The 25,797-nt window shown below is 43.7% G+C and overlaps 1 protein-coding gene across 5 annotated transcripts in view; it reads right to left on the bottom strand.

Annotated features, from left to right (window-relative positions):
- The window catches only part of LOC127568580 (ribosome-binding protein 1-like), a 103,992-nt gene extending 78,912 nt beyond the window's left edge, over positions 1–25,080 (bottom strand). For 2 of the 5 annotated variants that reach the window (XM_052012501.1, XM_052012500.1), the window contains exons 1-2: positions 24,843–25,061; positions 1,497–2,229 (exon numbers count right to left, since the gene is read on the bottom strand). In XM_052012501.1, the coding sequence (XP_051868461.1) occupies positions 1,497–2,199 (703 nt within the window). In that variant the 5' untranslated portion in view covers positions 2,200–2,229; positions 24,843–25,061. Of the gene's footprint in view, positions 1–1,496; positions 2,230–24,842 lie in introns of all 5 variants that reach the window. The other 3 variants (XM_052012498.1, XM_052012502.1, XM_052012499.1) reach the window with 3 other exon arrangements.
- Positions 25,081–25,797: the final 717 nt, after the last annotated feature.

The following is a 25,797-nucleotide window of genomic DNA, read 5'->3' as shown; positions in this document are numbered from 1 at the left end:
AATCGCCAACAACAGCCAGGAAGATCTAGCTCACTACTTTTCTTGGTTTAAAAGATGTCAAGATAAGCAGATCACCATGATTACACACAAGACATCCACGGAACCTCAAAAAGATATTAGAAGGGCAAAAAATTGTAGATGCTGGAAATCTGAAAAAAAAATCAAAATGCTGGGAACACCCAGTGGGTCAGGCAGTGTTTGTGGAGAGAAATGAACTTGCATAAGTTTTGAAAGGTCATTGACTTGAAACATTAGCTCCATTTCTCTCTCCGCAGGTGCTGCCTGACCTGCTGAATGTTTCCAGCATTTTCTACGCAAAAGACATTAGCCTCGGTGATAAGCAGCTTCTTACAGTGAGGTGGTCTTGGTCAAATAGAGTCCTCAAAATTAAATCAGCAGAAATTGTTTGGAAAAAATGTAGACGTTAATTAAAGAAAACCAAATTCTAAGTCAATGTAATTAAACCCTAGGTATTCTAGTAGAGTAGACCAACCCTCCATCAAAAATGATAAAAATACCACGGGAAAAGAGTGCACTCCTGATGGAGTGCTTCATATATATTTGTTACCGTTCTGCTGCAAAAGTAAACGTGGTGTTAGCCACAACTCGGTGCAAGACAGGAGGGAGTGCCAAGTCCCACTCCAGATATCAGAGCATGAAATTTCCAGGTCCATGCTGAGGGACTGCCACAGAGTCTGAGGTGCTAGCATCTGATGCAATTTTAAAGCAAGGGTCCACCCGCACTCTCTGGTGGTTGTCGAGGATCCCACAGCACCACTTCCAAAACAAAAAGCAGACAGTTACTCCCGGTTGCCCTAACCAATACTGATCCCTCAACTAATGTTACACTCATGTTGATGGGAGCTTGCCATGCACACTTGGCTGCCACATTTTCCCGTTTTGCAACTGTGCCTAGTCTGCATGAGTATTTCATGGGGCAAGGTGCTTTGGGGGTATTCATAGGTTGTGGAAGGTGCAATACAGATGCAAGTTTTCACCTTTTCTTAAAAGAAAAGCTACAGGGATGGGCAGCACAGTGGCACAGCTGGTAGAGTTGCTGCCTCACAGCTCTAGCAAGCTAGATCCAATCCTGACTTCAGAGTTTCTTCATGTGACCTCATGGGTTTCCCCTGCGTGCTCCAGCTTCTCCCACATCCCAAAGATGCGCAAATTAGTGGGTTAATTGGACACTGATTATTACTCCTAGTGTATAGGTGAGTAGAATCTGGGGGTGGGGGAGAAAGAGATGGAGGGAAATAGATGAAAATGCACGGAGAACAAAATGGTATCAGTATAGGATTAGTGTAAATGGGTGCTCAATGGCCAGCATAGACTTGGAAGGGCCTGTTTCCATGCTGTACAACTCTATGGGGATGGTGATTGAGTTGGGAAGGGAGGAGAAGTGGGAGTTAAGACCATTCCAGCCATATTTCAGAGAAGTAAACAGCATTTCGATAGGATTAGAAGCAAAGGGTGAATACTTCAGGGATACTCACTGGGTTCAGACTTTTTCTTAGGCGCCACCTTCTTCTTTGCTGGAGCTTCTTGCTTTGGCTCATCTTGGCTGGCAGCTGTATCTGCCTTTTTGGCACCTGTAGTGGGAGGCAAGGCAGAGAGGGGGGCACTCTGCTGGGCACCAACTGGGGGGACTGCCATCACAGGCACTTCCCTGGCAACTGCCTCCAGCAGAGGGGTAGCAGTCGGGGCAGGAGCTTGCCTGGAGGAGCCCCCGACTGGGACGGGGGCCGAAACAGGGCCGGGCGCAGGTTCAACTTTGGCAACCTTTTTCTCCTTCCTCCTCTTTTCTTTGGACGTTGGGGGAGAAGATTCCGGGGCGGATGGAGGAGGAGGAGCAGAAGCAGCCACGACGACAGCCTCAACACTCGGCACAATGATGGGTTCCACCTCGACCTCTGCCTCAGAGGCATCGGGCACAGGTTCGGACTCTGGGATTCTCCCGTTGGGCTTCTCCTCCCGTTTCTTTGGTTTTCCTTTCTTCTCCACTGACTTCTCTTTCTTCTTCTTCTCTGACTTGGCCTGCTGGGCTTTCTCCTGCTCCCTCTTCTGCTTTGCTAAGGCTTCTTCATAAGAAGTTTCTTTCATGGAGAAGGTGGAGACCAGGAAGATTCCAATGGCAGAGATGACCATGAAACCGCCAAACACCATGAAGCCCAAGGTTTGAGGGTCGTAGATATCCATTTTCAGTTAATCCTTCCTTCCCTGTCAAATCTGCAAAACAAAGCAAGATGGATTCAGACACAACCTGGAGATACAAGAGACTGCAGATGCTCCTATCCCCACTCCAACCTGTCCATTGCCATGGTGAGGCCAAATGCAAACTATAGGAACAGCACCTCATATTCTGCCTGGGTAGTTTACAACCAGATGGCATGAGCAGTGACTTCTTCAATTTCAGGTAACCTGTCCCCCTTTGTCCTTTACTCTCTCCACCTACACCCCCCCCCCCCCAACCACCCTATTTCTTCTCCCTCCTCCACCTGCCCATACTTCCCACCACCCCCACTTCTGCCCTCCCCACCTCCTTTTAGTTCTATACTCCACCTTCCTTTCCCATTGATTCCATCAACGGCAGCCCTTTGTTGCCTCCACCTATCACCTCCCAGCCTTTGTTGTTATTTCCACTCTCCTCTCCTCCACCTGCCTATTGCCCCTCCTCACCTGGATCCACCCACAACCTGCCTGCTCTTGCTCCACCCCTTTATTCCAACTATCTCCCCTCTACTCTCAGTCCAGATGAAGGACCTCGACCCGAAGCATCGACTGTCCATTTCCCTTCACAGCTGCTGCCTGACCCACCGAGTTCCTTCAGCAGTTTGTTTTTTGCTTTAGTCATGACCTCTGTTTCAGCAAGGCAAGATGCAAAATGAAGAGTAGTACAGAAGGACTTGCATTTATAACCTCGGAACATTCTAGCCCATGAGATGCTTTGGAAGATGCAGAAATTAGTACAACCATGGATAACGTGGTTGATACAACAGTTCAAGCTGCAGCATCACAGCTCCAGCGGCCCAGGTTTGATCCTGACCTTGGACTCCAGTGTGGTGCTTGCACATTCTCCCTATAATCACATGGGTTTGCTCTGGATACTCCAGTTTCCTCTAACATCCATCACAAAGACATGCTGGTTTGTAGGTTAAATGGCTGCTGAAAATTATCGTGAGTGTAGGTGGGTGCCAGGAGAACTGGAGTGGGAGGGGCGGTAATTCATAGGGATCCAAGGGGAGAAACTGGATTATTGCAAATGTGTCCTTGATGGTCAGCATAGACATAATAGGGTGTGCGCGGCCTATTTCTGTACAGTATGAATCTGTAACAAGGTTAATGAAAGTCTTAAAATGCTGCCAAAAAGGCAGAATCTAAAAGACAAAGGATGACCAAGATGTTAAATGAGAGAAGAGGGCAAATTAAAAAAAAAGATTCTGAAAACTTCTAACAAGGAGATATTAATGGAAATAAATGTGGGTCCTTTTATAAGCAGAGACAGCAGAAATTATACTAGGGGAAGACAAAGATGATTAACAAATATTTTATATCCTTTCACAAAAATCAGAAAACAAAACAGGGAACTTAAGGTCTAGCGTGTTAGTGATTAGTTGGGACATCTTTCAAGACATACAAAATGGTGGGGGGGGGGGGGGTGCAGTTAGTTAATTCATATGAGAACCAGTCTTCAAAACAATAAAAGAATCCTGTTCACAATTTAACTTCCACTGATACTATAAGGACATTGAAGCTAGTCATTGGGTGTGGAACATTCTGATTCTGTACCACTGTAACTATGCAGGGGAAGACAATAAATAAATGTTCATGTTAACTAGCTCTCATTGAAACCTTCATGATGGGATCAGGAAAAGCATTAAATCACCATCTCCTGTATTAACACATCATTAAAGACATATCCCTGCCACTTAATACACAGTTCAGGACACATCTGTTTTGTCAATTAATATTCTAGCTTCTTGTATATTCAGGGAGCCATCCTTCAACACCGTAACAAAAATTTTGGGTATCTGGAGTTTGTGCACAGAACCCCTTGCACCAACCACCAGTATTTGAATATTCAAAGGGATTCTGTCAGTTGGGATGTGCTCCCATAGTAAATAGGCAATCCTGCATTAATATTTTCAATGTAGATGGGTAAAGTAGGTAATTCTACCCATTTAAACTGTAGTTGATAGTTTATACTTTTTAAACTCAAAGACAATAATAAAACATTACTGAGTTGAGTGTTGGGAGAAGAGAAATAGATTCTCCAGAAGACCTGTTGAGGTTGAATAAAGACTTTTTGCATCTACCAGTTTCCATCTCCAGTGGCTTAGTCACAGTCGCAACATAATGAAAATAAGAGGCCTATTAATATTAGCATCAGTAAAGAAATGGAAAAGCACCCTGACCAAGGGTCAGGAAATCCCTTGGACTTGGTGGCCTTGCTCAAAGGTTGTTAAAAGAGATGACTGCTAAGAAAAATGATGTGCTGGAGTTGTTTAGATTATAAAATAGCCCTGGTGAATTAGCAGGTAGCAACATAACCTAGCTATTTGGGGAAGGAGAAAGAGAGAAAACAATTAACCTGAGATCATGCCATATTAGGATTATTCAAAAGTAATAACTGGGCATCTAGAGAGCAAATAGTAAGGTAAATGGGCAGAATCAATACAAATTTACTGAGCTGAAATTGTGCTTGAAGAATCCGTTAAGTGTTGAGGTTATAGAGAAGGGCAACCTGGTGAATTTGAAAAAGTACCATAGAGAGAGTATTATACAAAATTAGGCGTTTGGGAATGGACAATATATTGGTATAGATTGAAGATTATTTATCAAACAAAAAAGTGGGAGAATAAACTTCCTGTTTTTAGGCTTGGCAAACCATAACTACTAAGTGGCCACAAGGATCACTGCTTGATCCTCAACCGTTTGCAAATGACATAAAGGACTTGAATAAGATGGAGTTTCAGGTTGCTGAGGATATAAAGTTAGGTGAAAAGGTAGATTGTGAGAAGGATGCAAAGCAGCCACTTAGCAATACAGATAGTGAATGGGTAAGATTCCAGGAACGTGTAATAACAGAGGTGTGTGAAGTTCCACATCTCGGCAGGAAAGAATTGGATTTTTTTTTAAATTGAAAGGATTGTAAAATGTTGGTATTCATCCCTTGCACAGAAAATTACCAAGTATAGCAAGTAATTAATAAAACAAATGGTATGCTACTTTTTTTTAAACAAAAGGGTTATAGTACAAGAATAAAAGTTTCACTATATTTATACAGGGCCCTGGTAGCATCTACCTCTGGGGTACTCCTCACAGCCTTGATCTCCTTACTCTAGGACGATGTACATGCATCAGAGACAATGAAACCATTGGACTAATTCATGAGATTAGACAGTTGCCTTATGAGGAGAAAGAGTAGACTACACCCAAAATCCTTAGAATAAGGAGGTGAACTTGCCAAATATATAAAATTGATGGGGTAAATACTGGAAGCATTTCCTGATTCCAAATAAGATAAACATCAGAATATGGAGTTGCTGATCTGGGACTGAAGTCAGGATGGATTTCTTCACTCTCCACCCAAGAGGGCTGAGGAGGTTGGGTCACTGGGTAAATGTTAGATCAGACTGTTAAATTTTTGGATGTCAAAAGGGGAAAGATGTATGGGGATAGTGGGAGAATGTGGAGACAAGGTCAAAGATCAGCCGTAGTACTGCCGACTGTCAGAGTAAATGCGAGGGGCTGAATGGTCTACTTCTGTTTCTTAAAAAGGAGAAAGTGGGAGAAAAGATGAAGAGCTCCAGTGGTGGTGGGAGAGGGGCACTACATTCTGACAGATAATGATGGAAGAGCATGGCTCAGCTGACAGCATCCTCCATCATCAGATGACTGCAGGTTCAGGTTCCTGCTCCAGAAACCCAAGCATAACAACATGATCAGAGGTGCTCTGCCTCAGACAGGGCCTTTAACTAAGGGGCATCTGCACTCTTGGCTGGACACGAGAGAACCCATGATATTCTTTTGGAGCAGCAGGGAGTTTCTCCTGACTGAAGTAGACAATGTCTATCCCTCAGTCAGAGAAAGAATTATCTACCTGGCCATTTATTTCACTGCCATTTGCAGAACCTCGAATACAAACTGGCTGCAAACTTTTTTGCATTACGAGAGACTCAAGTTCTTCAACTATAAAGCAACAATCATAAAAGGCACTATACTGAACTCTTGATCTCCCAATCTACTTTGTTGTGGCCCTTGCACCTTATTTGTCTACCTGCACTGCATTTTCTCTGTAACTGCAACACTGTATTCCATTTTTCTTTTTACTACCTCAATGTACTCATGCATAGCATGATCAAAATCTTTTCACTGTATCTTAATACATATGACAATAATAAACCAATACACACAGGCCATTCCCAGGTACTGAACAAGTTCCATTTTTACAGATGTCCATAAGTCAATTTTGTCTACGAGTCAGAAAGTACACAAAAAAAAATCACTTGATATGGTAACCATTCCCCCACAAAAGCACATAAGACTGATAAGAGATAATAATCTCTATTTTTGGTAAGAAAAAGGAAACTAGTTCTGCCATTTAAAGGAATGAACATAGGTATATACGTCAGACTTTTGAATTTAATAATATTATGGGAACTCATCGTATGTAGGGAGTGCCCATAAGTCAGGCGTTTGTAAGGAAAAGAAGCTGCTCAAACTTCTTGGCTGCATCTAAATAATAGCATAAGGTGATTTAATCCACAATGCTACATGGCCAAAAGCAGCTCTGTACCTAAAAGTGGGAATCTTCAGTGTAAACCAGGCCAGGTGGGTGGAGCAGATGTGGAAGCCAAGCTGACTCAAGTAAACCCTGTCCTCCCAACGCACTAAGGCTCAGTGCAGCCACTGCAAAGGCTGTGGGGAAGGGTTCTGCCACCACTGAAAACTGAGGGGCCGGGTCCTGTGTAGGGAGTATTGTTTAAGGAGGAAACAAGACTGGCATCAACTGAAAGAATGCATTGAATTGATTGTACAATTAATGTGAAGATAGATGTGTACTGATTATATTTACTATATATAGGTTGAAACACTCTAGTTTGGCACCCTTGGGACCTGACTGGTGCCAGACCAGAGAAAATCCAGACTACAGAAGTTTGCCCTGATCATCTTCCACTGAACAGGAGATCTGTTCTTTTTTTAAGTATAAAACACTCCCCAGGTCACAAAGATTCCAAGAACTGCCCATAACCCGAAGTTTCTACAAGTCGGAATCACTGTGGATTGTGATCACAAAGGTTGCACTGGTAGGTTAATTAGCGACGAATTAGTTAGTTTTAGATCTTAGTTAGAATTAGTTAATTAGTACAGATCCGTACTACAGTTTTAAAATGTCAGACCACAGGAGCTGCCAATCACAGAATGCCTGATCAGAGAGCCTGTGTATTATGAAATAAATATATTTTTGAAATAAATATATTTTTCAAATATAAACAAAACCCGTACCTCCCCCCCTCAGCCCGCCAATAGAATCCCGTTCCTAAACAGTGACACCAAGCTACCTTGTCTCTAGGATCAGGACTGCCTTCACACCATCTCCCGCACATCAAGCTGAGCCACTCTGAGTGCAACACAGAGTACATCACAGACATTGTTGTAACATGCCAGGATTAAGGCACATCTTGCAAATCAGAACACTATGGTTACCCAAGCACCCACCCACTCCCCCCTCCCAACACCCCCCCCCACCCAAATCTACATCCTGCCGATGTCAGGTTGCTGTAACTTTATAAGAGAGAATCCCATTCAAAGTGGGGAAGTCCCGTACAATAAATTGGAAGAAAGCCTTCACAATCCCCAGTCTCGAAACACTAACTAAGCGTTGGCTTTTTGGCTTCACTTCCCCACTCATTTAACCAGCCCTCCGCCCACAAGGCGAAAAAGTAAATATTTATTCTTGCCAGAGCCAAGCTGACTTAAAGCTCCCAGACCTGATTACAGAAGTCTGGAATTTTAAGCTCTTGGTGCTTTCAGTAAGGAAACACAAGATGACACCACCGAAAATTCAGTTGACTGAGAACTACAAAAGAGAGGGAAAAAAAGCTCAAGGAAAAAGCTTGCTGGATTGCTGAAAGTGAAACAGTAAATGCTATTATGAAACAGATCAAGTTTTGTAAGGGGAAGATCTAACTAGCTGCTTCAACCCACAGCACAGATCAGTGGGAGATCTAGGAGTGGGCCTCTCTTGGAAGAGGGGCCCTGAGATTTTAACTTCAGGTTCACCTTTTTGACCAGTCAACTTTGTGTCTCTCAGCTGTCTCTGCTCAAGATTTCAAGTGCAGTATCAGACAGATGCACAAATCTCTCTCTCATGCACAGACACAAATCATTTAACCAGCCATTCTCCAAGTGAACCAAATCACCGACAAATTTAGTTCTCGCACATTAAAACTGCTGCCAGAATCTTGCCAAAGAACATCTTAAAATCCTGATATTCTACTTTTCAGGCCTATTTAAGTTTAGCTTTCACTTCAATACCTGTACCTCTACACTTCTGTATGTAGAAAGAGACCAGGAGGGTGTGACAAGCCGCAGGGAATGAACAGTATCCATGAGCAACGCAACAGTATGATGAAAAACAGAATCATCGTTTCTTTTTGCTTAAGGCAGCTGGCACTAGTTCTATGAAAGTGCCATCCAATTAGTCCTACTTCTCTGCTCTTTCCCATAGCCTGACACTGTTTTGTTAAGTTTTTATTAAATCCCATTCCCTTTTGAAAGTTATTACTCAATTTGCTTCCTCCCAACTTGCAGGCAGAGCATTCCCAGTCAACAAATCTCCCCTCAGCCTCTGGTGGCGCTCTCTCTCTCTCGCAACCCGAAATGTCAACTGTCCATTTCCCTACACAGATGCTTTCTGACCCGCTGAGTTCCTCTAGCACTGTGTGTGTTGCATTATAGGTGGAAACTGCTCCTGCCCCCTTTGCTTTACCAAGGCCTTCCAAAGGATTCCACAGATTCCGAAACTCCTCAGCACCCATCCTGTTAACACCAGTCCTTCCCTGACTGAGAGCTTCAAAACAGAGTTGGACGTCTGCTGTGCCTAGGAATAATGCTGAACATATTCCAGTAGTAGACTTGCAGCAAGCAAACAGAGGAGACTATGAGTGTCTCACCATTCTGTCAGACTGAAGGGTTACCCCAGTGCCCAGCTCTTGCAATGGATGTCTAATGAGTCCACTGGAGATGCTGGCAGAAAATTGCAACACCAATTAAGATAAAGCTCCTTTAATTGGGTTACTGCAGATGAAGAAGAATGTTACCAGAGGCCAGTTTTCAAAAGGGTTTTATTTTCCCTTTCCTCTCCCAGGCTTACAGTGGGTGTTGGATTTCCAAGTTTTTCAGCCAAGTACAATCATCAATTCTGGCAACTGTCCAAAGAGAATTGGGGACCCAACTATTGTTGTCCTCACATCGTCATGGAGACTAGGCCACAGGGACTTGGAAGGAGGGTGGTTGGACTGGCTAGAGGGTGGGTCACTCCCTGACTGGAGTCCGCAGTTGCCCACATGTAGCTCAAGCACCTTCATGGAGGTCAGGCCAACCTGTTGGGGGAAAATCTGAGCATAATAGCTTCTTCCAACAATGAACACTCTACGTTTCCTTTTTAAGCTGATTTTCCTTGTTACGCATGGCCCAGACATATTGCAAAATCCATCATTAACTACATTGGACACTTACTGATTTAGCCAGTCCATTAAGCTGACTAAATCCCCAATTAGACTGCCCAAATCACTCACTCTTGGACACACTCCACTCAGCCTAACACCTGATGCCACTTTGGATTAACCATTCCAACTCGTCCCTCTCACTTCATACCCCGTGATTACAGAGCAAGAGAGGAAATCAAACCAGCCTAGCACTCAGACTCACCATCAACCCCACACCCAAACTTTCTAATTGCTCCCCAACAGTTTTTCTCATGGCAAGTTTACCACTGGGTGCACAGACCTGACCAGGCTGACTAGCTCAACTTTGCAGACAACCATAGGCCATTCAATGGACCCTTCCCAAACAAATGCAACTCAACACCACAGAGGCAGAGAATTGGCAGTGCACCACAACACCACCACAATGCTGGTTCATGACTAAACAGCCAACAGCCTGCCTCAATGCAGTGCTTTTGCAGTGAAACATCTTAGGTGGCATCCTGTAAATAAGGACAACGTTAAAATTGCCTGAACATTTGGTCACCAAAGAGGCAAGCTTTGAGTCACAAGGCCGAGGGGTTTGGGGGAGGGAGTTCCAGAATGCAGAGTGACCCAAGGCAAAGGTGACCCAGTCATCAATGCTGAGCAAGGGGGAAGTACAACTTCATCAGGTCAGATCCGTGCAAACTTTCCATGCTCCTGAACAATTCCAAAAGGCAATAAACTTTCCTTGAAGAGAATTAATTTTTGTTTTGCGAGTTTTGTGGATGGGAGATCTGCCAATGTAGTTGCAGAGGCGTCTGCTTTAATTCCCTGCCAAACAGCAGAAAAGTGTGCGCCCAAAGCCACTTCTTGGGACAATGAAACAATGGTCTAACTTGGCACCGAGGGGCTGCTAAATCCTTGGCAACAGTGCTCCCTGTTGAGAGGTTTCACAGAAACAAACACAATTAAGGGTCTAGCAGGGACAGTTTTAACACAGACACACACAGGAGGCTTCGCAAAGCAGGGTCAAGTGCGTACGGGCAACATGAGGGTTTCCTGGCAAAGCAATTTGAGATAATTACAAATAAAGATGGGTGTGAGAAATGTTATACGTCTGGGGCTTGGATAGGCTTCAGGTTTTAACTTCATATCTGCCCCCCCTTCCCCCTAACACACTTCAATCTCTGCTTACCACTTCCACCACCCCCCACGCGCCCCCCCCCCCCCAACAAAAGCAACAGGCTCTGTACTCTGGACTACTGCAGAAAAACAGGCTCCACATTATGGTTTCTGCCCCCACCTCCCCTCCCCCTGACCCACACTCAAAAAAAAAGCAGACTGCACATTCGGGCCCTCTCTCCCCTCCCCACACAGCCCTCCAAAAATCACAGGTTCCATACTCTGCCCTACCCCTCACCCATTTGGGCTCCGTCCTCTGCTCAGAGAGAGTGCGCACGTTCTAGCTGGGTCACCCGAGAGAGAAAAGCTAATGGGTACTGGAGAGGTTGTTTTGCACCACACTTAAACCAAACATCCGGGTGGAGAACAACACTGGTAACCTGGCTGGGAATTGCCTGTGGTAAGAGCAGCAGTAGAACAGCACCTTACGGAAAACATCTGGATAAACTGCCAAGCGCTAATGCAGTTAAACCCCAACCAGGAGTGGTCTCCCTGAGAAGGGATCCACAGTCTATACTGAAATGTAGGGTCTCTCATTTAATGAATGGGGAACATACATTGAAAGTCTTAAAGGGCACACATTGCCCATCCACAAGCATTACTGCTTTTGCCACAGTCTTTGGCCGCACTTGTCTGTTGGCACTTACCATTATCCTAACACTTCCAATTTAACTCTATTAAGGGAACTGTCACACAGCAGCAAGGCTGTAAGCTGCGAAGCTCTCTTCCAATGATGCTTCTCTTCCTTAAGGCCTTCTCTTCCTGTCTTTTCTGAAGCATTTCATAATTTACCCCAATATCCCCTCCTCTTGCTCAGTATCAATCATTGCGTGATTACTTGGCTGTGAAGTGCCTTGGCATGTTCATTATATTACAGATGTTGTATAAACATGTATTAACTCCATTTCTGACTCACAGTTGCTGACCGTCTTGCTGTTTTTATTGTTAATGCATGTTTTATGGTAGAGAGCATTTGCAGGTTTAATAAAGGAGGACCTTCCTTGCATACTTGAGCTGTCCTACATCAGAACAATTTAGCAATTTTAAAGTCAGTTCTGTCAACAATTCTCAAAGCGAAACACAGATTGGAAAAGTAACAGCTTAATGTTTGGGGACCCAAGATACTATGAATGCTGATACCAAGTCACATAGCTAACATTTACAAAGATAGTACGATTATAATCGCAACAGATAAAATAATTGTTTGAATGCAAACGTGCCTGATACAAGGTCAAAGCTCATTTCAATGGTACAACTGTTTAGTCTTATCTTTATTCAGTTTAACAGAGCAAGAAATTAGAATCCCTGCAACAACGGGCTACTTAACCTGGGCACAGCCTATGCCCACTCTGTGCACACATTTGTGCCATTATTAAATTTGCAAAGATCCTTTTTTTGATTAATCTTACCTTGTAACCCAAATCAAACAAAGGCCACATTTCAGTGAAAGGAACCCTTGTTTCCCCCCACCCACCCACTTGCTGATCATCACTGAGTGTTGGAGTTGAGAACACTTTCAAGAACTTGCAGTGCTCCCACAGGGACTGTTGGAGTTTGCTGAAGAAACTGTCATTATTCACATTACGCCCACCTCCACATGGAAGCAGGAAAAGCAAGATGCATGTCAATCTAATATTAGACAGATCCCACAGTGGAGAGCATGGGTCAATCTAATTTCTTAAGACATTGAGCCAGGCCCATCTCTTGACAAACAAGCAGCAACAAATTTAGCCCCCCCACCCCCAAAGTAATAAAAATCTCTCCACAAACAGAAGGTTCAGGTTAGATTGACCGAAAGCTTCAGAAGCAAGCTGGATGGGACATCGAGCACACAGGCGGTGAAGTTCAGATACACATCTGCCAGGAAGGTTTAAGCAAGCAGGATGGCTCCACATCTTTCTCCACTTCTGTTTCGAGAGCCACACTGCTTTGGGTTTCATCACTCTGATTCCTACTCAAGCACTGAAAGCAGCAGAAAGAGAGGCAGACTCAGAGACACAGTGAGGTACTTGAAGTGTAGTGACCATAGCAGTGTAGGAATGGACGGCAGCCAATCTGTTCAGAGCAAGTTCCCACAAATGCTGAGGAAGGCACAGCAAGCAATGCTGCTGCCTCACAGCTCCAGTACCATGGATTCAATCCTGACCGCGGGTGCTGCCTGTGTGGAGTTTGCACATTCTCTGTATGTCTGTAAAGTGCTCCTAGTGCAGCCAAGTAGCAGGGGAAAAGAAAAAAATCACAAGGCATTGATAGGCCAATGAGCGAAGATAGATTGCAAGGAAAGAAGTGGGGGATGGGGCTGTTGGAATTGCTCCGAGAGACAGCATAGTTTCAATGGGCTGAATAACCACTTCCTATATCATGAGCAAAAAAAATTAGAACAACAATGTGATAATGAAAACAAAACTCTGCTTTATTTAAAAAGAATAACATTGAGAGAGATATAATGCCAAGGTCACTGGGTATAACTCCCTTTAAAAGAGTGCCATGAGATTTATTTTGAACACTTCCAACCAGGGAGCAGGACAGCACCTTATCCAAAAGAAGGCAGCGCTCTTCTGGAGTGGCAAACTATTGTGTTCAAGTTCCTGGAGTAGTGCTTGTACCCAGCACTTAAAATCAAAATAAAAACTACCAGAAATCTGAAATAAACACAGAACCCGAAACATCAATTCTGTTTCAGTCTCCACAGATGCAGCCTGACCTGCTGAGTGTTGGCAGCGTTTTCTGTTTTTATTTCAGATTTCCAGCATCTGCAGTTTTTGATTTCCTGACTCAGAGGTTAGAGTGCTATCCGGCAAGCACAGAGCTTAAAGTCTGCTCCAGAGGCACTCATCACTCACCCTCCTCTGCAGAGAGCTACTTTGCCCCCTTCGATTGAGCTACTCTCACCTCAACTGCCCTTAGACTATCAGTCATCCATACCTTCCCTTTAAACTACATCACTTCTACACTGTTAATGTGATAACTTATTAAAACTTAATGCTCCTCTTCAAACACAAATCAGTCACCTTAATTTATCAAAGTAAACCACACTTGGTAGTGAGAGGTGCAAGTAAAATTATTTCAAGGAAATCTCCCCTTCTTCTAAGAACTCTTGGCACATTGATATGGAAGCACTGATGCAGAGAAACCCCAAAATAAGCAAGTACAATCTTAAACATAGTTAAGTTCAGTGGCACAGCTCGTAGAGCCACTGCCCCAGAACACCAGAGACCCAGGTTCAATCCCAATCTCAGGTGCTGTCTGCGTGGAGTTTGCACATTCTACCTCTGGATGCTCTGGTTCCTTCCCATATCCTAAAGACATGCTGGTAGATTGACTGGCCACTGTAAATTATCCCTTAATATAGGTTAATGGCAAAAAGACAAGAGAGAGAATAAGCTTCATGGAAATAAGGAAAGGGGAGATGGGACTAATAGGATTGCTCCCCTGGAAGCTGACATGGACCTGATGGATCAAATGGCCTTCCTCTGTGTCATTATAAGGATAAAACAGGATATTATTATCCCCACACAATGGGAAGTGAGAATCTCTAACTCTTCCCCCACAAGTATTTGAATGCTGAGAGTAAAATGAAGTTGAGGTCATTGACTGCAAATTGAAGGAATTAAAGGAGTTGTCATGAAGGTTCACTTTCAGCACAAGGTCCTGAGGGCACTTTACAATTTGTATGCAGAGAAGGTGTTTCCTCTTATGGAAGAATTTAGAACTAGAAGTTACTATTTAAAAATGAGAAGCTCACCCACTTAAAACAGATGTGGTAACATTTTCCATCTTAGTGGGCTGCGAGTCTTTGGATCTCTCTGCCTTCAAGTGTAGTGGAAAACAGATTCTTTGAATAGATAGTCGTTGAGTTGATAAGTTCTTGATAAGCAAGGAGGTGAAAGGTTACTGGGGGGTTTGCAGGAATGTGGAGTTAAGATTACAATCAGATCAACTATGATCTTATTAAAAGGCAGAGCAAGCTTGAGGTGGTCGAGGGCCTACTCCTAATTCATATGTGTTCAAAGAGTAAAAATTGTCATGCTCCCTTTAAGTAACAAGTTCTGCCACTCCAGAAAAAAGACAAAATTATTAACACGTAGACAAAGCATTAGTTATGCACCATAATTATTGCACATCTGCATCTGTGAACACTGTCAGTTGATTAAGTAATCACAGCACTTGGGGCGAGGTGTACTTACTTGTTCAATAACCTAATGCAAGGAATGACAAAGGAAAATAATTGGAGACTATTGCTAGTTTTTAAATGCTATTTATTTGGACAAATTTCAAGCAATATTGTGGTAGGAAGTTTGGTGTCTCAGCTGCAGTATTTTCTGTATTACATGGAATGCACTGCCAGAAACAGACCACTCACCTTCATGTGCCATGTGAGCCGCCATCCACCCCATCAACATACACCTCTAGTTTCACCCTTCTGACAATCCAAGCTCCCCCTAATGAGCTCATGCGCCTCAGCTACCTGTGGCGCAGAGCTCCACATTTTACCACCCTCTGGGTATAAGGGGTGTTTGTGAATTACCTACTGGGTTACCCGTCTCTACTGTAAGAAAGACCAGCATTTATTGTCTGTCCCCATTTGCCCTCAAAGGTGGCAGTGAGCAGCCTTCGTGAACCACTGCTGTCCTTCTGGTGAAGGTACTCCCATGGAGCTGTTGGGGAGGGACAGTTCAAGGATTTAGATCCAGCGATACATTTCCCAGTCACGATGGTGAGAGACTTGGAGGGGAACCTGAAGATGATGGTGTTCACTATGTCTGCTGCCTTTCTTGTTGGAGAGCTCATGGGTTTTGGAGGGTCTGCCAGAAGAACCCAGGTGAGTAGCTGCAGTGCATTTTGTAGATGGTACACACTGCAGCCACTGTGCACTAGCAGCAGAGGGATTGAGTGTGTAGGGGGAGTTGATGGGAAGGCAATTAGACTGCTTTGTTCTGGATGGTATGGAGCTTCATGAGAGTTGTTGGAGCTGCACTCATCCAGGCAAGTGGAGAGCATTCCATCACACAACTGCTCTGTGCCTTGTGATGGTGGAAAGTCCTTGGGATATCAGGCAAATCACTTACTGCAGTATACCCAACCTCTGACCTGCTCTTGTTGCCACGGTGCATATGTGCCTGGTCCAGTTGAGTTTCTGATTAATTGTGACCCTGCAGATGTTGATGGTGGAGGAACCGGCCACGACTATATGACTGAATGTCAAGGGTAGGAGAATATCACGGGAGATAATCTGCTGTTGATACCCTCGGTCACAGGCAGCTCTTCATTATACTTGATTATTCCAATCCTCAGGTAGACAGCCTTTCTCTTCACACCTTCTCCCTAAATGACAAAGCTCACCATTTTTGGATGCATTTCATCATTGTTCATTTTCCCTTAAACTTGGTGACTGATAATGCAGGAGTGAGAAATCAGTGGCAAAGGGCAGCTGGGCTGCGTTATGTCTCACAGCCAGTGCTCCTTCCCCACACATTAGCACAGATCGTAATGGATATTATATTTAAACCCAAACCTTTGCGTACCAAACACCCAATAATTTCCTGCAAGAACTTTAAAAAAGAAATGCAAAGCTGTTAGGTTGCCATAAAAATCCAGCTAGATCACTAATGGGTCTTGAGAGGTCTTGACAGGGTGGATATGGAGATTCTGCCTCTCGTGGGAGAATCTAGAAATGAGATTACTGCTTTAAAGTAAGGGGTCACCTTTTTTAGACAGCAATGAGGCAAATCTTTTAATTTTTGAGCCTCAAGCGTTTTCCCTAAAGGACGATGGAAGTGGAGTCTTCAGATTTAAAGCAGAGGTACATAGATTCTTGATAAGCAAGGGGTGAAAGGTCAGTGGGGATAGGCAGGAGTACAGAGCAGAGGTTTCAATCAGATTGGTGAAGCAAGCTCAAGAGGGCCGAATGGCCTACTCCTGCTCTTCATCCATACGTTTGTAATGAAGTTTAAGAAAACTTCAGTCCTCACTCAGTCTGACCTAAATATCGCCCTTGTTCGTTAACCCTCAACTTCCCCTCAATTGAATGAGCAAGTCATACAATTCATATTAAATACCCAAGACTGCAGAAGTGGAAAGCACCGACTACCAATGCCCTCACAGGCCAACCAAGCACAAGCAATAAAAAATACCTTGCTTTTCCAGAAGGCACACATCTTATAGAGCTTTAAAACAAAACTTCAGGAAAACACACCATATTAAAAAAATTTCAAACTTTTACCTTTCCCGATAGATTTCGGGACATGAAAGTGGAGATTGCACAATATCAGTTTTAGAGGGATTTCAAAACTCTACAATTCTAGATAAGTTACCTACTGTTTCCAATGACTTTGTATTACAGCAGCTCCTTCAGTGGCTGAAATTGGAGGGACTTGCTAAAATTAGCCACTTAAGGTCTTTGTAAAATTACCAGTTACCTCATCATTCAAAATGCAAATCTGTGGGTTTCTTGCCTGAAAGATTCCAAATTGGGTGGAGTTGCAGACATAACCTGCAAAGCTGCCTTTTAGCACAAAAGCTCTGGGTCAGTCTCTAGGATGAGGGTTTCTCCACTGGTTTGGTGAAGAGAGAGCAAGTGAGAGAGAAGAGAGAAGGAAGAGCAAACACAAGAAGCGAGATAAAGAGAGAGTGCACCCTGGGGTGACTTCAAACACTAGTTAGGGAGCCTCAGATTAACATTTATAAAGGTTAGCAAAGTAGTTGCATGTGTAATTTTGCAGGCTGGGAGAACCATAGACTAATGGGTTCTGATGATCCACTCCCATTAACTCTTTCCATTCTCACTGCTTCTCTTCTTCCACCCTGGCAGACACCAAGCATTATTCTCAACTGGCTGCCTCTCCCATACTCTACCTGGGCAATAGCGTCGAACCCAGTTAACTTTACATAAGCATCCATTAACTACCCACTCCACAGCTTGGGGTGCAAAGGTAAACCAAGGATTCATCTGCTTTCCCAGGTAGACAGAAACGACACTGATAGTTCTGCACTCAGTGTTCAGGCCAATACTTACCCCTCAGTCCACAACACTGAAAATAAAAGGATTATCTGGTCATAATCCCATTGCTCTTTGTGACAGCTACATTACAATTTGCAACTATGTTTCCCAATATCGTACAGTACTTTTGGGTGTCTGGGAGACACCAAAGGTTGCTATGCAAATGCAACCCTTTTGTCTTTATATCTGCAGTGATTTGGCCAAGGCCGAGCTATCCTTCTTACAGTATTGTTAGTGCAGAGACCTGGTCACGGATAAAGCCTGCTGAATTTAGTGATGGGAGCATGGAGCAGAATTTCTTTTTAGTAGGGGTGCCGGAATAAAAAAATATACCCCCACCCCCCCCCCAGCTGTTTCCCCATGGGCTCAACCATCCGTGCAGCACTACCCTGCCCCAGAGTGCTGCAGCCTACTTTCTATTCCCTTGAAAAAGATTGGAGGTAAGCTTAAGCTTGGTCACTGAAAATGTACGTCTCCATACATACGCATAACAAATCTGGAGCTCTGGTTTACCAAGCCCAAGGTTCACCCCTCCCAGTTTGGGAAATCCTGGGATCATGCAAGCCTTGGTATAAACAAAGCTTTCTTCTCCCACCCACCCAACAAGTGACAAAATTCAGCTACACCCCATTCTAGTTAAAAGGCTCAAAACATTACATGGAGAAACATTGATTGCACAGAGACATTACGAACAGCCCTGTCACTTTTTCCAAGGTACCTGCACAGCCAAGGGTAGGAGTCCAAATAATCAAAGCCATCCAAGTTAACTAAAGCTCTCAGCTTTGGTTCAATGACAGTAACTCACCTTTAGGTCAGAACACTGGGTCAAAGTCTAGCGGTGAAGTAAACCAGTACAGACTGATTCAGTGTACCACTGAGCAAGTAGCTGACACAATCAGAACGAATGATTTAAAATCGACAATGTTAGCAATACAACTGTACCAAAGTTACTTTCAACCCATTAAAGTCCCATCATAGGAACTTGTGCACAAAACCTTAGCTGATGTACCAACGCAGTACTGAGGGAGCCCTGCACCACTGAAGGTGCCATCTTTTGGGTGAGACACCACACTAAAGGTCATATCTGGCACCCCCAGGTGGATGTAAAAAAAAATCCCATGGCAATATTTCAAAGAAAAAGATGGGAATTCTCCGTGTCGCAGTTGACAGATTATGTGGGAATGGAACACACTATTTTGTGGGATCTTACTGTATTTCAATTCCTACATTCATAACATTGACTATACTTCAAAAGTCACATTTTATGGTAAAGTTCATCATGAACCTTCGTTGCCTTCCCTTAGAATCTTGACAACAAATGGGGCACAGCAATCTCTTAAATTCTTTGATTAAGATTAAAATAATGGACAATTACAATCAAATCAGCCACAGTATTATTGAATGGCAGAACCAGCTTGAGGGGCTGAGTGGCCTACTCCCATTCCCAATTCTCATGTTCATAAGGAACTCTGTTCTGGATAAAAGGGTTGACTCACAGATCAAATTGTATATGCCCAAGTTTAAAAACTTCAGGGCTAATCCAAGAGTGCTGGTTAAATTTCTTAAAAATGTTATAAGGTAGACAGAGAACATTTACTCAGGTAAAGTCCAGAACAAAGAAACATAACCTGATATTAAAATCACTCCGGAATAATTTCAGGAAGCCGCTCAAGCAAAGAGTTATAGGAAACTCCTCCCAAACCTGCTGTAACCAAGTAGACATCTTAAATAAGACATCTTAAATAAGACATTGATGAATTTTGGTTAGACAAGATACAAAAATATTCAGGGATATGGAACCATGGGCAAAGAGATCAGTCATGATTTAGCCAAATGATTGAACCGGTGCAAGGGGTTGGCTGGCCTCCTTTAATCCCTGTGCATTTATTTTTGATGGAAGTTTTTGCAACAGACCTTCACCCAAACTATTCATTTCAAACAAACATTAAACAATCGTGTAAAGGCAAATGTTGGAAATAGGAGGCCATTCAGCCCCTCACGTCTGCTGCACAATTCCAAAGGATCAAGGCTGACCTTTTACCTCTGTGCCACTTTCCTGCACTAACCCCATTCCTCTACATTCCCTTAATTCTCCAAAACCTAGCAATCTCAGTCCTGACTATGGTCAGTGGCTGAGTCCCTTGGGTACAGAATTCCAAATATTCACCGCTCTCTGGGTGAAGAAATTTCCTCTCATCTCACCCTCAAATGAACAACTCCTTACTTTTGAGACTGAGACCCCGGATTCTAGACACCCAGCCATAATTATAAGTTATTAGCTTTTAATTTAAAATCTACCATATTAAACTAAATTGCAAGCACCACCGCTGCAGTTTAACAGAAGAGCATAAAACAACTTTGAAACATATTTTGTCAAACAAGCTGAGTTGCACAATTTGGCTTCCAGCAAATTGCAATTAGTTTTGAACCAACTTGGGCAAGTGTTCAGGTAGATTTACCTGCAACATTTGTCCTGAGTGTTATCTGTGAATAATGTGGAAGCGATGCCACAGGTTTGGACAACCTCTTCCAAACGTATACCAGCTGAAGAGTTCATAGAAATCTAAGTTGTAGTATTGTACGAGTGCCACGCTGCTAAAGGTTGATTCAGTACAACTAGGCAGTACCCCTTTAAACACAGCCCCCACCCCCACTCCCCATTACCACCCTCTCAGGTTTATACTACAGAGCAGGGGTCTTAACATCAACTTTAAAAAAGCAATCTATTTGCTGTTTATAGGAACTTTCCGTGTGCAAATTGACTGCTGTGTTTCCCCTGCATGACATCAGTGACTGAACTACAAAATTACTTCTTGGTTGCAAACTGGATTCAAAGCCCAAAGCTCCTAAAAGACTTTATACAAATCCAAGTATTTCTTTTACCGTGAAGTGGGGAAACTTGTCTTTCACTAAATTAAGCTCCAAAGACATTCTGGAACTTCTACAAAATCCGACTGGAGTTTTGAGAGCCACACAGATTTGTTATTTTGTAGTGCAACTAGAACTCTCCGAGGAATACTCCAGTCTGGAAAATACAGGGTTGTTTCACAGAGCATTTACAAGACTTAACCCATGGTACTGTAAGCAGCTTCGGGCTTGACAGTCAAGCTGCTGCCAGCTGAACTGTATTCTCACCACTGTCGAGAGCAGGCTACCATTTACAGCAATTCTACCTAGTCTCTCATCTCACTGCTCTGTCCCTACTCCACTCCAGCTTTCACTTCAGTGCAAGGGAAAGAATGGCACTGGGGGAAGGGTAGAAAAAATATTTTCCTACTTTATAACAGCAACTCCATTTCAAAAATATTTGATTGCCTGCGATATGCCTTAGAATTGACAGAAGGGGATCCTTTGTAAACTGCGGGAGCAAGGGAAATATATTTAATGCTTTAATCACATTCTTGTGCACAAGATCGGGAGGCAAAAATTTAACTCTGTACCAGTCATTCCCTAAAGTGGCTGAGGTGAAGGAGGGGTTTCTTCCAGTCCATCCTGTCCATAGTCAAACAGAAAGGATGATAGAGTGGTGCAGTTGCTGCTGCCTCACAGCTCCAGAGACCCAGATTTGATCCTGACTTCAAGCACAGTCTGTGTGGAGTTTGCAGGTCTCCCTGTGACCGCATGGAACTCCCCACCCCACGGGTACTCCATTTTCTTCCCACAGATGGTAAATTAATTTGCTGCTCAAGATCACCCCGAGTGGGGGTGGGTAGTAGGAGAATCAGGGGGAGGCTAATGGGCACAAGACAGAATAGGTTACAGGAAAACGGGTGGGGGAAGCAGGTCGATGGGATTGCTCTGAAAGTTTCACAGCCTCGATGGGCCAAATGGCCTCACAATGGCATAAGAGGGCAGCACAGTGGCACAGATGAGAATGTGGGGTAAACAAAATGAGATTAGTGAAAATGGATGGTTAATGGTTGGGACAAACTCAGTGGGCTGAAGGGCCTGTTTCCATGCTGTATAATTCCAAGAATAATTCACAGAGCATTTGGAAATGGGACTAGCTTAGATGGGAATCTTGGTCGCCGTGGACCAATTGGGCCAAAGGACCTGTTTTTGTGCTGTATGACTAATATACAAAAATACTGTCCAGCTTGTCAACCAGGAAGAGCAGCCAGGGTTATAAAGGCTGAGAGAGTTTCAAGATATAGAAGAGGGATGAGAAAGGGCTTCTCTACTTTAGTGAACCACCTAAAAGCAAAAGAAGCTATATGTAATTCTTGTCTTTTAATTTTGCAGTCTCAATCTATAATATAATAATTTATAATATAACTTAATTCTGCAGTTTCTTGTCTCCAAATTTAATTCTTGCCTTTCACAAACCAAAAGTCCCAAAAGCATAATAGAGAATCAAATACTTTGAAAACGTAATCACATTTTAGCAGCCAATCTGTGGGCTGACTGATCGATATCTCTCTTCCAGTGAAGTTGATTGAATGTTAAATATTAGCCAAGACACAGGGAAAGCATTGCAATCTTCCCTGAAATAGTGCAAAGGACCCTTTTCATCGGGGGCAGCAGAGTGGCAGAGCTAGTGGAGCCACCCCCTCATGGGGCCAGAGACCGGGGTTCGATCCTAACCTCAGGTGCTGTTTGTGTGGAGTTTGCACGTTTTCCCCGTGACCACATGGGTTTCCTCCGGGTTCTCCAATTTCCTCCCACATTCCAAAGGCATGCGGATTGATAGGTTAATTGACCACTATAAATTGCCCCTGGTGTGTAGCTGAGTGGTAGAATCTGGCGGGGGGGGGGGTGGGGAGGGGGGTTGATGGGAATGTGAGGAGAATAAAAATTCTGATTAATGTAGGATTGGTGTAAATGGGTGGTTGAGGGTTGGCATGGACTTGGTGGGCCGAAGGGCCCATTTCTGTGCTGTATCTTTCTATAACTCTACAACACTTGACAAGGTCACAGTAGTATAGTGGTTAGCGCAACGCTATTACAGCACCAGCGATCGGGGTTCAATTCCCGTCGCTGTCTGTAAGGAGGTTGTATGTTCTCCCGTGTCTACGTGGGTTTCCTCCGGGTGCTCCGGTTTCCTCCCACATTGCAAAGACATACGGGTAGGTTAATTTGGGTTTAAAATGGGCGGCGTGGACTCGTTGGGCCGGAAGGGCCTGTTACCAAGCTGTAAATAAAATTTAAAGGTCAACATGCGACAGAGTCATCACTGAACCCTGTACAACACAGAAGGGATCAGCATCATCTTCAGGGGAGCAAATGGGTCCTTATTGTCACCTCCCTCAGAGGCTGAAGAAGTTGGAGCAAGAGGTTTGCAAATAAAGAGTCAAGGTATAGAATAAAAGACAGAGCAAGATAGAGGATTTTGTTGCTTTGCCTGATTAAATCTGGTTAAAACTAATGAAAAGTACCATAACAATCAAAAAATTCCAATTAAAATCAAACAGTACCCAACCAATGACTTTAATTTTGCTGAAGAAATGATAAAAGAAAATAGTTGTGCAAGCACATTCCGAAGAAAATTATTAAACTGAGATTATGTAAGTAAAATTCTGCTTCTCCTCCTCATATCTATGCTACCAAAAATCACTTGTTGCTTTTCTTGCAGTTGCAATGGGCAGGGACAGGAAGACCTACACCCGGCGTTAGGACCACGCGGTCTCTCTCTCCGTGCTAGATCCTGGTGACACCGTATTAAGTAAGATGAGGCAGTTTCTGAGTGGTCAGATTTCAGTGCCGGATCCTCAGTATTTCAGAGAGCCAACGTGTACACACATTCCTCAGTCTGCCCCCTCGCAAACCGTTAGCTGCTGAAAATAAGTTCAGCACAATCTCTTCTTTTTAAAGCAAGGAGACAATCTCATAAAGTTTAAATACATTAGTGGAAGGGGAGTGGAGTGACTAAAAATGCACTTATTCTTAACGTGACAATAGTGAATGAAAGATTATCCTCAATAAGGTTATTTTTAGGAATGTCAGACATATGTACTTTTTCACATTCAAAGTTCAGCCCGAGTTCCCTCTAAATCTACATCTTTCGGATGGAGAACCATTTTTATTAGTGAAAACACTGTCCAATGTAATATCTTAGCTTTCGCCAGATTTTATTTCTCTCCGAAGCATGGGGGGGGGGGGGGGATTTTCCCTCATTAAAGTCTGCTTCTGTTTCCGAACCCCCTCCCCACCAACCGCATATCTCCTCGAGATTTATTGGTATCGACTATAATTCAGGAGCCGTCATATTAATTCTGGCCTAAAAAGAAATTGAAACTGCAATTTTCAATAATGCTTGATTGGACTTCTTCAAAATAAATATGTAGAACGTCACGCTGCATAAATGTCTTTTTTTTGCAAGGCAAACACTAATAGCTTAAACAGAAGAAAATTCCTGCATCGAAATCACTACTTCAAAAAGGGCAAGTTTTACTTAATCTGAAAAGTCCCGTTTAAATTCTTCAATCTTGATTAAAATACCTGTGATACACAACCTTACAAATGTGCAACATTTGCTTATTCCATTAAAAACAGAATCAAAGCCCCGCGTTTCAACAAAAAAATCAGTTCAATTTAAAAACTAGTCAAAAAAATCTAGTCTCAATTCCCCACCCCCCCCCCGAAAAAAAGGTCCATTAAAAGTTACTTCTTAAAACTGTTTCACACAGTTGATCTAACCATTTGACAGGTCTTCTCCTTAACCATCCACCAACACATTTAACCCAAGTTTTTCCCCAAAATATGAAAGACATTCCATTTTTAATTATCACCCCCCCCCCCCTCCCAAACACACAGGCACACTTTGCTCTGCCCACCTCTCGAGTTGAACACGTATGCATTGCACTTAACAGAAAGAAAAGGAGTCGTTATCATTACTGATGCAGCCAGTAACAAGGCTGTAGGGGTGGAGACAGAGAGGGGGCAACAGTGCCCCCACAAAGCCATATCCCCCTAACCCCGTGGAGAGGGCACAATGCCCTGCATTATTCTCAATGGAGCCTCCTTACCTTAAACGTGAGCCAAGCCTTGGATCTCCCTCTGCCTCCTGGAGTATAAAATGCAACTGTTGTGCAGCACTGGCCGTGCGGGAGATGCTTCCCTATTTTGTATCCTTCAAGCCCCTTTCCTTTTCCAACTGCTCTCCCTCCCCGCCAATACACAGGACGAAGTGAGCCCCCCACGCCTTGGAGTCGTGGCACTTCTCTCCCCGGCGCTGGCAGCCAGCCGATTGTAGCCCCGCCCCCCAGATCCATCGCCACCCGCTATTGGTCCTATCGCATCGCTCAAACAAAACCCCAGCCAATAGAGGGCCAGAAAGAGACAATGCGATTGCTTGGTATTGTGGGGGATGTAGTTTCTCGTGGCCCAGCTCCGGGAATGGAACGTAGCCCGGATTCCCTCGCGCGCCGCTCGCTGCCGCCACCGCTGCACTACATTTCCCAACCCAGCGCTTCCAGCCTCTCCAGCAGCGGGCGAAAGGGGGGAAAATAGCAACTGATTGCAAGGTTTTTTCCTAAGTGTCATTTTCAGCTTTTAACTACCTTGGCATTGGTACATTCTGTCTGAAATAGGTCCAGACCTTGCAACTATCACTCGAACCGAATGACGGATGGCTACCCTGGTTTAAAAATCTTGAGTTGTGAATGAATCCATTCCTCTTAAACGCATCTTCAGGTTTTTAAATGGACGTGCAGACAGAACTAATCCTGCTGACAGTGAGCGTTGCTCCTAATGTTTCTCCCAACGTTTGACAGCTCTGTAGATTTTATTACAGGCTTGCTGCAAATCGTGCCCCTGTTTGCAATATATTATCCTGATTCTGGCTAAATAAAAATGTGTATTTCTGTTTTGGTGTAGGCGCTAATTTTATCACTGCGAATATTTCAGTAGCTAAAACCAAAGCCATATTAAGTTTAAATGATAATTCATAGCTTGAAACTGAAATAGTGATGCATTGTGACT

This window comes from Pristis pectinata, chromosome 3 (genome assembly GCF_009764475.1).
Source record: "Pristis pectinata isolate sPriPec2 chromosome 3, sPriPec2.1.pri, whole genome shotgun sequence".
Taxonomy (NCBI): Eukaryota; Metazoa; Chordata; class Chondrichthyes; order Rhinopristiformes; family Pristidae; genus Pristis; species Pristis pectinata.
This window is presented reverse-complemented; position numbering and strand designations above follow the sequence as displayed.